At 44.6% G+C, this 14,718-nt stretch overlaps 1 protein-coding gene across 6 annotated transcripts in view; it reads right to left on the reverse strand.

Annotated features, from left to right (window-relative positions):
• meis2a (Meis homeobox 2a) overlaps positions 1 to 14,718 on the reverse strand; it is a 78,142-nt gene that overhangs the window by 29,923 nt on the left and 33,501 nt on the right. For 5 of the 6 annotated variants that reach the window (XM_006798438.3, XM_006798441.3, XM_006798439.3 and 2 more), the window contains exon 9: positions 14,311 to 14,456. In XM_006798438.3, the coding sequence (XP_006798501.1) occupies positions 14,311 to 14,456 (146 nt within the window). The remainder of the gene's footprint in view (positions 1 to 14,310; positions 14,457 to 14,718) is intronic. The other variant, XM_006798440.3, reaches the window with a different exon arrangement.

The raw sequence follows: 14,718 nt of genomic DNA on the forward strand, positions 1-14,718 counted from the left end.
CTGGAGACAGTGCAAGGTTGTAGAGAAGCTCTACGGCATAACTGCCCCGTTTGCCTGCCAAGCTCCAGCAAGAGTAAGAGCGGGTGCGGGGAGTCAGAAGGAGGGAGAAATGAATGGAAGAGAGGGTGAGGAAATAACCCTGGAGGATGTGAAAGATATAGGCATCTGATTGTACCAAGCTCCATGAGGCTAAATAGCAATCACTCCCACACAATCCCAATGCACCTCCAGACTTAGCGATCGACCAACAAAAAGAGCGCGATGTTTTAGGGTAACACCTCCAAATTCTATCATGCATAATGAAATGAAAGATATCATTTTATCCAATAGAGGAGATAAAAATGTTTTTAAAAAATAAATAAAAAAAAACCCTGCTCATTATGTACACAGAAATCAAAATGAAACTCCCAAATGAGTTTCTGTTGAGCTCAACCACAAATCTATTAGTCGTTGCCAACAGTTATATCTACAAACTGCATGTGTGCTGTGTTGCAGACCCCGGTCCACTTGTGGCCCGGAGACATAACACAGAAATGCGCCTGTCTAATCGTCAGATTGAGATCATGGCTTATTTTTTCACCGCATGGCTGACCCTGTGCTTTCAAGAGGAGGAACGCGATCCTTCCATCCTTGCAGTGTGGGCCCTGGTTTTCTATCTCTCTCTTGTTTCCTTCAATCTCTCCTTCTCCCACTGTACTCTATAGGTCCCAACAGCAATACTTCTCTTGCTATACTCACTAACCCCTTTGCCCTCATCTCGTACCCTCTTTAGTTCACCTCATCGCTTCTTCTTTCCTCTCATCTCGTCTCGTCCCCCTTTTTCAAAGTTTCCGCTCAAGCTTTAAGCCAGGTCCTAGAGGGCAGGAATTTGGCCTGGTTTTTCAGTCCAGGCTGCTGGCTTTGTTGTGGTAACTGCCTGCTCAGGGGCACCCAGCTCTGTTCTGCTCTCCTTTCTAGCTTGCATGATGTCAACACACAGCCACGCTCACTACTTGCTCTCAAGAAATCTTTAAAACATGTTCTTGCAATGACTACAGCCGAGCCAAAGGATCATCCTACAGAGGGATTTGTTCCTATTAAAACTTTATTGGTATACATTTTCCAACCTTTGGTGGATTTTTAAAAAAATAATTCTTGGTAATGACTCTCCTGTTCCATTTTGTGCTATGATGTTGCTTGTTAGAATTGTGAAATGACTGGTGCTTTGCCTTTGCACGGTACTTTTCAAACCTATGAAGAGATCATTAGAGGTTTGCTGGGTTGGTCATAGCAGTCGATCCAGTCACTTTGCCTGCATGAGACAGCTCCATATTCGCACCACGCGTTATTGTTGCCAGTCACAAAGTCATGGCAACGTGAATCTCTGAATAAACATCGACACTGGTAGAGTAACACGCAGTGTGCACATGTTACAAAGGAAGCAGCCGTTTTCTTGGGCTGAAACATTACATTTTTTTAAAAGCTATGCGCAACTGATTTAAAAAGTAATTTGTAATCAATTAAAAATACATTGTATCAACGTACATTTGAGATGAATGTATACTACAGGAATACAGAGTGTTGGAAACCATCCCATAGAAATGTCAGGAAAACAGGGGCTGGTGTCAAGACAGTAAAGCACTTACAACTAAGAGCTTGTTGGAAAAAGTACTTAATATTAACATACAGAGTCGCTCTAAGTTTACCCTCTTACTCTATTATGTTCCTTACACTTTGTTTAACTTCCTAAGTCAAAGTAAAGTGGGGCTGATCTTCAATTGAAATAGAAACAGATTCATTTGGTAAGATGGACAGATTGAGCTACAGAAAAAAAAAAAGGGGGGGGGGGGGGTGTTCGCTCTTCAAATAGAAGCTTCTGAGAGTTTCCACTTGACGGATCTCCCTTTCACTGTGAATTAACTTAATGAGAATAAGTATTCAAATACACATCCAGCACCTCCTTTAGCTCTATCCCTCTCTCTTTCTACTCTCTCCCTCTGTTTCTTTAAGACTCCACATTCTCAAGAGAAAGGCCAGTGCGTTCTAATAGTAAGCCTCGGGACACAACAACGAGAGCACAACCACTTACAGAGGACAAACAAGAAACCCCCAGGGCCCACTGTGGAATGTCAAGCCAATTTGGAAGATATCATAGGACATTTGTAATGTCAATTTTTGTTTTCAGGTCAAGAATCAAAGGCAAACATGGTCGGTAACATTTGTCCATTACATTGCAGTCAGGAACAACCCCTCCCCTACCAAAAAACAGCTGCGGGGGACACTTCCTGTTTGCTAATGATGCTAAATGTGTTCAAGTCAACCATGTCAAATTTTCTCCCCCTCCAAATGGACAGCTGGGGTGGAAAGAAACATTTTATCTCTTTTCCTTCTCTGCCTCCCTTTGTCTCTACCCTCTGCCAGTAAAAGAAGGTCCATGGCAGGCAGACACTTCAGATCACATATCCGTCAGTGAGCCGGACGAACATAGCCGCTAGTAAGCATAGGTGCATTCATCTGAGATCACAAGTACTTCCAGGGAATAAAGTCAGCCAAGCCCTGATCAGTCACCACCTTGCCCCTACCTGTTGTGTCTGTTCTCTTTTACTGACTACAATTTTTGCCTTTCAGAAATGCAAGTCTTCTGAGCTCCCCTTTCATCTAGGAGTGTATGAGTCAAGGAGATATCTCCTGTCATTGCTCAACACCCAGGGGCGGCTGGCTGCATGGGGCTGTGTGGACTGACAAATGCCCTCAGGATCTTTCACTTTCTTAATGTTTCTCAAAGGAGAGTCGGCATGTGACAGGAGTTAAAATGCCTTTATGAAGTGCTGCCAAGAGAAGAGAAGAGAAGAGAAGAGAAGAGAAGAGAAGAGAAGAGAAGAGAAGAGAAGAGAAGAGAAGAGAAGAGAAGAGAAGAGAAGAGAAGAGAAGAGAAGAGAAGAGAAGAGAAGAGGCTTGTGTTGCTTTTAGTTTGGTCAATAGCAGCCAATCTTTAGGTGCATTCTTCCATCCCATTTTCTCCCTGCTTGTAGTGCTCTTAGGCTCAATCCTGCCCGCAGGCCGAGGTGACCTTTGCCCTGGCTGGCCTGCCTAGCTACAGCCCTCTCGTTTGTTAGGCGCTTTATCCACTGACAAAGCAGGCAGGAAGTTGGCAGCCACCCAGCAGCCCCATGGGAGGATGACCATCAGCTAGCTCAGCTTACTGCTTATTACAGGATGCTGGGGAGCATGTGTGTCTGTGTGTGTGTTGGCATATGTGTTTGTCCTTATGCTTATGTCTTATGCATTTATTGCATGTTTGCATGCATGCGTGTTTAGAAATGTGCATGTGCATATGCAGACATGTTTAACTGAAGGTTTTTGTGCAGGAAATGTTTCCATAGAATAGGTCATGTCTCCAAGTTAACCAGATCAGCTATACATGTTTGCAACAATCAGGCAACCTTCCAGTCGCTGGACTCAGGGGACCCCAGCACACTTTCTCTCTCTCTCTCTCCACTCTTTCTTTCCTCACCCTCCTCCTCTCTGCAGCCTGCTCATCAGAGCGCTCAGAACAGCTCACTAAAACATTATATCATAAGACACTCTAGTTTCACTCTCGCCACTCCATAAAAGTCAGGTAATTCATACTTCATTTATATACCTTCCCATTAATAAAGCTGATGAACTTTTACTCCTTAAATCTAATGGGCCATTTTAGCACGACTGCCAGCGCTTGCCGTTTTCTCTTTCCTTTTCCGTCTGCCTCTTCTCTCCCTTCTATTCTATTAGTACTTTGAAGAAGGATAATCCGCAGGCACTCAGGCACAGCACACGTACAGTGGTATGTGGCTGAGGATGCAAAGAGAAGGCTTAGGAAATTTTGAGACTTTTCACTGACCTCTGTCACAGACAAGCAGTGACACATACCATCCATGCGGTTGTTTTGTTTTTTTCTTTTCACTGTTTTCCTCTACCTCTCTCTATCTGGGCACAACAGAAGGTCACTGACCTGCAGGCCTGATGCAAGGCATCATGGCTCCTCAGCTCTGAGGCTGTTGACAAGCGACTGTGTTCTTTTCAACAACTCGTTGAACCCCCCTCCCAACCCCACCTCCCTTCTCAGGAATGTAACACAACCGCTCACTGAGGTAACCCAAGCCCCTCCCCTCTCCCATCCTTCATTTGCGGAAAGAGAAAGAGAGAGACAGAGAGTGAGACCGAGACCAACTGGGGGTGTTAGACAGCTGTCCCCCATCTCCCCATCTAACTCTTGCTCACTCTCTATTTCTCTTCCTCTCTTTAGATTTGCTTCTAGCCCACTGCCTGTGGAATAATTAATGATGCAATTGAGCTGAGGAGAGGACTCTGACCAGCAGGGGCCATTCCTGAATGCCCGGGTAGCCGTTTTATGGAGGACCGGAAAATAGAAACAGAGAAAGACATGAAGAGACAGATAGGCAGAGGAAGAGAAGGATATAAAACAGTCCAACAGCGAGAGGAAGAGATTGTTAATAGTCTGTTCCTCAACGGTCTTCTTCCCTGTTTTCGTACCCTCTAGTCTAATCCTGCATCCCCATCCCCCTCTTCTCTCTTCCATCCTCATGGCGGGATTGGGGGGCCTGACCTGTCTGGTGATTGATGGTAATGTCTCAGGAAGTCATTTTCCCCGACAGCACCCCGCCGCCTTTCAACAGGCCTAGTGCAGAGGTGAGCCCATCACATAGACGCTGTTAACTCTTTCCTCACTCACTGGCCCAATCTTTCATACTGATCTACTTCACACCCCTCATCTCTGCACCACCTTCTACCAACCCCCAACCCAAAGACCTCAAGTTCTAAGACCATGGCAAGGATGAGAACGGGATCAGTGAAAACAAGTCATCTCGACATAAAAGCACAGGCCATCTTGAAGTGGATCTGCCAGGCAGCCCCTAATTCAGGTTGCTGGGGATAGATCCCCACGATTCCATTACTGTCAGTGCTTACCACCTCCATTATGGCAATTAGGACATGGCTCTAACACTAGGAATGCTTTGCTATCTTCTGGAATTGCAAACATCTGCCATGTCTCTGCTCCATGTGTCGGAGTGGAGTTGTCGTTTCTTAAACACACATCTTTTTACAGTCACACTCTCCCCTCTTTTTTCCCTCTTGTTTCTTCAACACTGCTCTCCACATTTATTTTCTTAATTCGACTCAAACTGTGCCTTAAAGAGATCCTTCTCTGTTTGAGTCCAAATAACCTAAAATGATCCGTGAAGAGACTTGCGGTTCCTGATTTCAATAGGCTTCATTAGTTTTTAATATCTAGCCAAGAAAAGGAGGGGAAAATGGCATGGAGATAATCAATGGAAAGGGGCTGGTACCCTATTAATCTCCCCCAAAGGATTGTGGGTTAATACACGCTCTTGCATAGGCAAACATGGCTGTGTGGTGAACACATCTGTCTGCCTGGATGGGTTACTTAATGAAACAGCCAGCGTTTGGCTGCTGAGATGGATGTCATTCCCTCAGTGAAAAATGAGTTCTCTCTCCTACTATGCTGAGGCAGAGCCACACATGATAGGACTCCATTCAATTCACTAGAGACCTAACTGTGCCCCTGTGTGAGAGCAGTTTGTCGGGCTGGACAGGCAACGCATGGCCACTCGAGCAAGTCTTCATGGAGATCATATCAGGGAATCCTAATGTGAACAAGACTCAGAGTGATCTGGGAATGAGAGAAGTCACGGAAAGACTAGATGAATGGTATTACAGTAGGAAGATAAAGAAGAACAAGAAAGAGGGGAGATGAAGGCTGAACCACCTGGGCTAGATAAGCAGGCTCAATGTGTGTGTGTATTCTAGATTGTAAGCATGCCTGTGTGCATGCATCTGCCAGTATACGAGTGCATGTCTGTTTGTGCATGTATCAGTGCGCATTCTGACAGTGTTGGAGGTGACCCCTGGTCAGGGAGTCCTGTAACAGGAGCTCACCTCCGGTTCTGCGAGCTCTCCTCTCAGTGTGCTAAACAGCCACCTGAAGACAGGATTAGCTATTGTGACCCAGCCCCAGAGGTAACTGAGATACACCTCCGGGGACAGACATGAAACGCACACTGTCACGTGTTGCAGAGACGCAGCCAGGTGGGTAGAGACTGACACAGACGAAAACAGCCGTTTAAAAAAAAAGCTGTAAAAGGGAGACAAGATAGGACAGGTGGTGGGAGGGATTGTAGATGCAAACAGGACGCTTATAAGAGGATGATTGCAAGCAGGATACAGTGTAACGTAAAGCAAGTTAGGGTGAAGGTGTCAGTGGTGTTTGCTGTTGTGTAAAGACAACAAAGCTTCAGAGCATAAGAGGATTGGGCGGCCTAACTTACTGCCTTCGGGTAGCTGAGATTTGTGCCTCTGTGGAAATTGATGCCTGTCAGCCTATCTATGACTCAACTCTGACAATATGCATGCATGTGTGTTTCTGTGTGCATGTAAAAGTGTGCATGCTGTGCTATGACAAATGAGCGGTGCCTAATTTGTGACTGATTATGCAGGCTGCGGGTGCCCTAAACCTCTTTGAACTTGTAATTGCCCCTGGTTTCAGTAATGAACATTAAGGAGGATTCAGAAATGTGTGGCTAATTACACATTTGCCCCCTCCACACACACACACTTGCACTCTTTTACATTTCTTCATCCTATTGCTGGAGAAGAAAGAGGAAAAGGAGGAGCAGGAGTTGGAGAAGGAGCATGAGAGCCAAGGAGGAGGTGCTGGTTTGGGAGGCATATACTCCTGTTGTTACCCTCTTTATCTAAATAATTGTACAAGCGGGTTTATTGGCTTTAGAGAGGTGCTTTGTGTGTCAGTTGGTGCAGCCCTGGGGATGTAGGGGACTGGCTTTCCCCAAGATCAATATTAAGAGAGATTCACATCTGGAGCCAAGGCCTGTTCTGCTTAGATTTGGATTTATATATTTGGTTTTTTTTTCCTATGTGATTTTTCATTGGTTCCCTTCTTTCTCTATCCATCTGCTTTTTCTTATCAGTGTGTGATAAAGCCTACTTTTGATAGAGAGACTGTTATCTATCACACATGCTCATTTGCTCAGCCTTACATGATCTTGGAGGGACTTGGCTACAGAGAAATCCAGAGTTCTGGAGTGAACTACATCTGCTCTGTGTGGAGAGCAGACACAACACATGGCTCGGTATAAGCGCTGAGCAGAAATGCTTGAGCAATGAAGCATTCTGGGTAAATGGCTGCAGTGCAGGGAAGGTCTACTGTGGCTAGTGGAGGGGGAAGAGTCGGGGAAAGGAGCAACAAATTGACCTGCTCAGCCTGGGTCTTTGATGTGGACTGAGCTCTCTCTTAAAAAAAAACAAAAAACAGTCCATATGTTCAGAGAGGGAATAGAGATAGGATATCAATGGGGGAAAATGAAAAGGTGAGGAAGTGGGGGGAAGAGGTGAGAACAAGAGGCATGGCTCCCAGTTATAAGGACCCCACTGTGCAGGAATCCCACTGCCTACCCCTGGACTAAGAGCCGGGCAAAACAAAAGCATGCATTTGAGAAGAGTTGGACGGGAGGGGAGAAAAATCACACAAAATGGCAGGAGTGGGATTTGGTGCAGCTAGGCTCCCATGACAAACCAAACAGTGAAACACATAGTCTGTTTTTGATTTATACTCCGTGCCTCCATCCATCTCTCTTTCCTTGCCTCCCTCCCATTTTTTAGCCTGGCTTGCCATTTCCATGCCTGTGCTGCTCCTTTTCCCTTTTGCATTTTCTCCTCTTGGTGTGAGATGAATATCAAAGCAATAGTGGGGCAGCTTGGAGGCCTGCAGCAGAATCTCATTGGCCTCCATGGTCCCCAGCAAGCAGCCGCCACTGCTCTAACAGCTCTTGCCACAACCCTGCAATCAACCGCGGGGGCAATGAGACCAGCCTGCCGGGTGGATATTCTGGAAGGGTAAGGGGTAATTTAAGGGAACTAGTTTTAAGACGTCAAACCAAAATCCTCTTATATATTTTGTTTTGAATAAGATAACCCGAAAAGTGTCAAAGGGAGGAAAATCCCACACAATCAGCTCCGACCATCTTAATAACCCTGTTTTTTAACCAGGGGCATGTTCACTATCGCAGACGCTGGGCTCCCTCACTGCATATGATGTCATTCTGTCACATGTCCCGCTGAGCTGGCTCAGCCAGGTCCTAGCTTGGATCAGTGTTATTACTACATAAGCAATGGACAGCAGTGCTGAAGGCAGGGAAACGTTACTGAACTGGGGTCAATTCTCAGTGGAGCACACAGGCGTAAAGAAGCATCCTCCTTTCTCTGCACGTGTGTTCTTGGAAGTCTCTCAACTGTTGTGAGCTGTAAGTTTATAAATCTGAGTGGCCTTGACAGGCTGAGTTCTGTTTGTAGTCTGCTGTGGTCAGGGCATGTGCAGTCACCTCCACAGGGGCCAGTCAAAGTCATGCAGTGCTGGAGCTCTTTGCCTGGGACACCTTATTTAAAACCATTATTTAAAGAAATGCATATAACATCCCCTTTCGTGAAACATGTTATTATTACTATTATTATTTTATTTTTGCTGGAGGATAATTTGTAGGTTGCTCTCTCTTTTTTCTTTTGCAAACACCGTGGAATTTCACGCAACTTAATCACCTCCATGCAGTGGGAATGTACCGTAAACAGTCCCTCAGCGAAAGCACTCATTTCTGCTACTTCATTAAACAACCTGCATTAAGATGCAAGCAGCAGGAGTGAAAATTAACTGGAAGGGATGGAAATGAGAGGAAACACGGAGGAGGAGAAGTGGTGTGTTTGTGCAGGTATCCCAGCATTAAAAGATACACAATATAATATGATGCTCATTTTGAGGATAAGCAAGCGTATGGGATTAAGAGGGAGAAAAAAAACTACAAAAAAACATGCCAACAATTTTTTTTCAGCGTATAGTGAACGCGAGGCTAATGTGCCACGCTTTATATGTCAGTAGATTCCAAGTGGGGTTAGTTGGCTTTGAAGTGGAACTGTGACAGATCTGGATTAGAGGGCAAAGTGTAAAGGTCTGATGTTGGAGCATGAAACGAATTAGGGTTTATTACATTCTAATACAGCACTAAATCTCTAGAAACACCTACCATCTATGCCAAAGCACTGTAAACAAAGCTTTTGTCACTCATAAGAGCTGTGACACACTAGCATTTGAAAACAATGCCATAGTTGCTCTGCAATGAAAACGAAAACTTGATTTATTTTACTCATTTACTCATTCTGTTTTCTTCTTTGCAGATTAAAATTCTTGAGTAAAATAAGCCTCATTTCTCTGTGAGGGTCTGCCACTGCTGCGTTAGGCCCTCTGTGGTGTACTGGCTGGGGAAGAACAGATGGCAGATTGAGGTGGCTTGTGTCTGTTTTCCAGGGTCGCTGAGCAGCCAGCATTAGAACACAGAGGCTAGACAATAGCTAGGCACCAAACCTCGAACCCCCCACCCCCACCAAAGGTCTCTTCCACACTCATTATCAATGACTTTCAATTACCCCTGTGCCAAACATCACCAAACTATCCTGTCATATTGTCACTAACATCTGTTTTGCAAACACACACGGAGCAGCGGGTCTTGTCACAAAAGTAACCATGTGATGACTCTTTTTCCTGCGTTTTCCACTGATGATCACACATTCGGGCAGTGGCAGTGAACCAAATTGTCGCCCGGGTTGCTACGGGTGACTGGAGGACTGACTTTTGAGCTCCTGAGGCAAACAAGCACATGACAGATTAGTGTGTGGGCCTCCTCCAGGCGTCCACCTCTGTGACCCTTAGGAGTCCCCTCCTTACACCCCCTGCTCTTACCCCTAAAGCCAACCCCTGCCTCTCCTTTGTTCATCCAAACTATCAACAACCTAGAGAGATGGACAAGCAAACAGATTTTTATGTTTTGCAGTCAACAAAAAGAGGCTAAAGTTACTTTGAATAATATTTTCAATGTAAAACTTTTTTGTCTGATCGATTATCAAACACAATTTTTTTTTTTTTTTATCGAATCGCTCAGTTAAATGAAATTATAAGTAAATCGACTATTTGTTTATTGAAAAAAAAGCACTGTGCCATGTATATGGGAAAGGAAAAGTAGGCACCAACAAATATGGAATAAATAGCTTTTGGCAGTTCGATGTAAAAGGAGGAAGGGCTATTTCAAACTGTTTGCAGATGTGTGTCTGCACCAGCTAAATGCTGCTTGTACTGGAACAACACACAAGGATTAGAAGGACTAGAGGAGCTTAAACAAAACTGGGGATACTACAGGGCTGACTGTTTAGTCTACTCAAACAACATGTCCTCTCCTTTTGAGGAATGGACTTGTACACTTGTTTATCGTATGGAACAAACATCCGTTGCCAGGTTTGGCCGTGCCTGCGTCCATGTCTTGTGAATGACCCTAGCCGACTCTTTTATGTGCGTCTATAAAGGGTGGCAGAGAGAGCAGCTCCCATAGGAGGGCTCGACCTGACGATGACACCCTGTCGCCATGGAGACTAATGCTATGTTGGGCTTGGATCGGGAGTGTGCGTATGTGTGGGTGGGGCAGGGGGGATAGCTACTGTCACTAGTGTATCTAATGATGTTTTCAGCACAATGCTCTTAACTCTAAGACGCTCCTCGCTCTGGTTAACACCTGTATTATCTGCACTGGTATCTTTACTGTTCTCGTAGGTACATTTCACTTTTCAGTCAAAACATAGCTCATTAGTCAATACTCGTACTGGTGTTACATTTAGGATGATAAAAGCCAATTATACTAATAGCTACATTTAAATGCCATCTACCCATACATAAACATTTCAGAGCTGAACATTTAGTTCTACTTCACAGTCCAAGGACTCTCTAAATGACTAAAGGATATATCACTTCCCTTTCAAGGAGCCCAGGGGACCAATACACCTGGCTTAGCAGCTTAACAGCATTTCCCAAAACACCCAGGCCAAAGGGTGGCCCAGCACAGAACTTGAGACGCTTGATGCTCTAGTTGGCTACCTACTTGCTCGTCTGACTGACCGCTCTCCCTCTCTCCTATGATCCCTCACTCTCTTGTTTGAGTGCACACACTTAAGGAAAACTTTCAATTTGGCCCCGATTGCTCCTGAGGTTCCTTATTTATTTTCATAGGTGTTGGAGACTTTACACTAGTCAAAAAGACAAGGCCAGAGCCCAGAGAGGTATCTTTGCATCTGAGTGCTTCCTGTTTTCATTGCTAGGCCAACCCTTGTCTTTACAGGGGTTAGTAAGGGTTAGCGGGGGGTTAGCAGGGGTTGAGAAAGAAGGAAGACCAGGGGCGCCAAGGGGCTAATTGTAAAATTTAAAGTTTGCTTTTGCTAAGCACAGAAGGGCATTACTTTTGCAAAGGTAGGAGAAAACTCCCATCACTGCAATTTTACAAATCTGACACGTTCTCTGAAATCTTTCTCTATCTACTTATCTGACTCTCTCTTCCTATCCTGAATTCTGTGGTCCATGCTTTTGAAGTGCAGCAGAACATTTTACCCCTAACAGTGAAGTTTACCTTTCTGATAACATAATCTCCCTGTAGTATTGAAAAGCTTATACCAACAGTCTGGGATTTCCCTTCCCCTAATGTGGCTGGAAGACATCCAGAACCTCATGGTGAGGGAGGGTGGGTATTAGAGAAAAAGAGTGGGAGGGAAGATAGAAGAAGGGAGTGGAGAGACAGTCTGACCCTCTTCTGCCAGCTAACACCAGCTGATCTGTCCAACACTCTGCCAATTGCATATGGAGCATTTAAGGTTGCCAGCTCTGCAGTCAATACGCATATGGCCTCGACATAAAAGGGATCAGGGTTATCGCCGCCTTCTCTGATTGTGCAATTGTGAAGAACTGTCTCTGAGATCAATATGGTGCAAAATCTGTACTTCCCCCTTGCCTGGGAAATTGGCATACTGAGATTAGCGGTAAATATGACTTCAAGTGAGGTTACTTGCTATATATGACCGTCATGAAGGAAACAATCTTGTGAGTTCTCCCATGAGAGTGTGAGGTCAGAGTAAAGCAAGGGAGGGTGGGAGGGGAGAGGCAAAGGGCAATTTTGTTATACTGAATCTAAAAGCCAACAGTTGTTACTACTGGCCTGTGTTGTTTTTTTGTGTTTGAAGGGGGTCCTGTCCTTTTGAGCTTTTCAGAAGATGTGACAATGGCTGGATGTTGAGAACATATGTAGAGAGACCCCTGCGGCTCATGGAAGAGGAGCTCCATGCTGGCCCCTCAGTTTGAGAAAATACAAGCCCGCTCCTTTCACTCCTCACCCCTCAGTTAATGAATGCGTGAATGGCAGAATGCCGCTATAGGCCATTCAGGGGCCAAAGTCCCCAAGAATTCACCCTTGCACAAATGCATCCAGCTATGGCAAATACATTTGCTTAACAAATTAAAAGAAAGAAGAATGGTTAATGGGTGTGAGTGTGTGTGTTTGTGTGTGTGTATGTGTGTGTGAGCAAGAGAAAAAGAGCGAGAGAGTTTATGGGTGGGAGAAGTGGATGGTGAGAAGAGAAGGGGGATAATTCAATTAGCCGTCTTCCTCAGCAGAGAAATGAAGGCAGGTTAAAAGGGAGGGATTATTATTTGTACAAGACTGGCCAAGGCTTTGCACAAAAGAAACAAATAAAGATTGGATAACATCTACAAGCAGGGTTTGTGATAAAGGGGTGAGAGGGAAAGGGGAAAAAAAGAGGGTCTGAATTAACCAGCGTTCTGAAAAAAAATGTGCCCCTCCTTTGCTCACCGCTATTTCAATTCAAATTTAAAACAATTCTAAAGATAATTGGCAGGGGCTCTTCCAAAAGGTCTGTGGAGAAGCTGTATGGGGCTTTCATCAGGAAATTTCTAGCCTTACCATAAAGCCTGTGTATATAATTTGTTATTTTGTTGTGTTTTAATGACAAAAAAAACAGGTAATCTTAACAGTATTTGAACATTTTTCTTTCAACTAACAGTTAGTGGTACTCAAAAGTTTAATGTCTGATTGAAGCCTGGTCTGTAGCATTTGGTGAGAGGTCTCCAGTCAGAGAGCGATGGGAGCCGCGAACAGCTGTGAAGTCATTTTGATAATGATGAGAATAATAAGCGTGCAGACTGGCGTGGTGGAGCCGCTAAGGCCTGCGAGGCTCAGGGCTTTGCTGTTGCAGCTTCACTGCTCCTGAATAGATAAAAGTGATTAAAGCACTCCTGATTATCCCTGACCAATATGTAATGGATTTACAGCCCTTTCAATTAGGCTGTATTTGCTGGCTGCTTATTACTTGGGCTTTTGGTTAGGTAATCAGGGTACGGGCTTTGAGCTGGGAGTGGGCACTGTGGTGGTGGTGGGGGCTACAGAGTGCACAAAGGGCACATGACCCTCTTAAATGTGCGGATGTTCTAAAAGACTCTAAACTAAGGCTCCTTTACTTTCACATTCGCTCTCTCATTTCTTTTTTTTTATTTTGCCCATCCCCCTAAACTGTCCATCCATCCCTGGAACGGGGAACCACAAGCTCAAGCAGCTTATGTGTCCCGGCGTGGCCACCTCCTTCTGAAATCTGACCTGTGTTGCAAAATCAATACAGCCTGATGTTCTGATAATGTCCTGACATTAGAAAGGGAGAGGGGACATGTGGACCACCCCGTTTCACTAAGAAACATACTCACGGGAAAATAACGTTTGTGATTTTATAGTTTACATTTAAATTACTGTGACATTTAGACATATGATCCAAGACTCTGATCAGTCATTGTCAGAGATTTCTGACAGAATTGTACAGTAAACACTTTCCTATGGAGCTATGGAGAAGAAATAAACTAACACATGTCAATTTTATTGAGAGATAAGTAGATTAAGGTTCCCTTATTCCACAGAAAGACTGATTATGTAAAGAGGCCTTCGATTCCACATCCTACTTCTTTACACAGCTACACAGTCACAGTCGTTCTCTTTTATTCCCCAGTTGTTTTTTTTATCATGCTACTTGTTCAGGCCAGAGCCGCAGTGCATCTCGTACTCGAATAAATGTCTTGGATTGTTGGGTCTTTTCTTTCTTTCTTTCTTTTTTTTTTTACAGAAATTGTGCTGAGCAGAGTAAACAGCCCAAACTGATTAGATTGACCTGGTCACTGTGTCCCTTTGACAGGTGGCTGACAAGTGAGCACCGCAGCAGCACCATCACTCTCTCCCCACTGCCTCAGTAGCTACTGTGTGACAGGTGCGTGTGAGTATGTGTTTTGAATGTGAGCGTCTCTAACTGTTTATTTGGTTTGTTGTGTTTTTTTTAAATAATATAGACATATCTCCAAATTATAATGGTTGTGCTTACCGTGAGATGCTGGAACAGCCACGCCCTCATGATGTTTGTGGCCACTTTAGGGAAAATGCCACGCTTTTTCTGCCTCTTCTTATCCTTGTCTGGATCATCGTCATCCCCTGTGCCAGGCGATGCAACGCTGTTGTCTAAGCCATCTCCTGGACGGAAACCAAACCCAGGGTTAAATAACATCCCCGATCACACCACAGGCTCAGAATACAATAGCAAAAAAAAATGGAACAGAGGTATACAGTCAAAGCTGAGTTTAAGGCTCATGAAAGATGGATAAACGGACAAATACCACAGATAACTTTGAAAGAACTGGAAAGTGCTGCACTAAGGCCAAAAGAATTTCCACAGCAAAGCCAGTGTTGTGTAGTGAATATATGGAGGTAGGGGGATTTAGATGGCCTTAGACGA

This window comes from Neolamprologus brichardi, chromosome 19 (genome assembly GCF_056152115.1).
Source record: "Neolamprologus brichardi isolate AB-2024 chromosome 19, ASM5615211v1, whole genome shotgun sequence".
NCBI classification, from domain to species: domain Eukaryota; kingdom Metazoa; phylum Chordata; class Actinopteri; order Cichliformes; family Cichlidae; genus Neolamprologus; species Neolamprologus brichardi.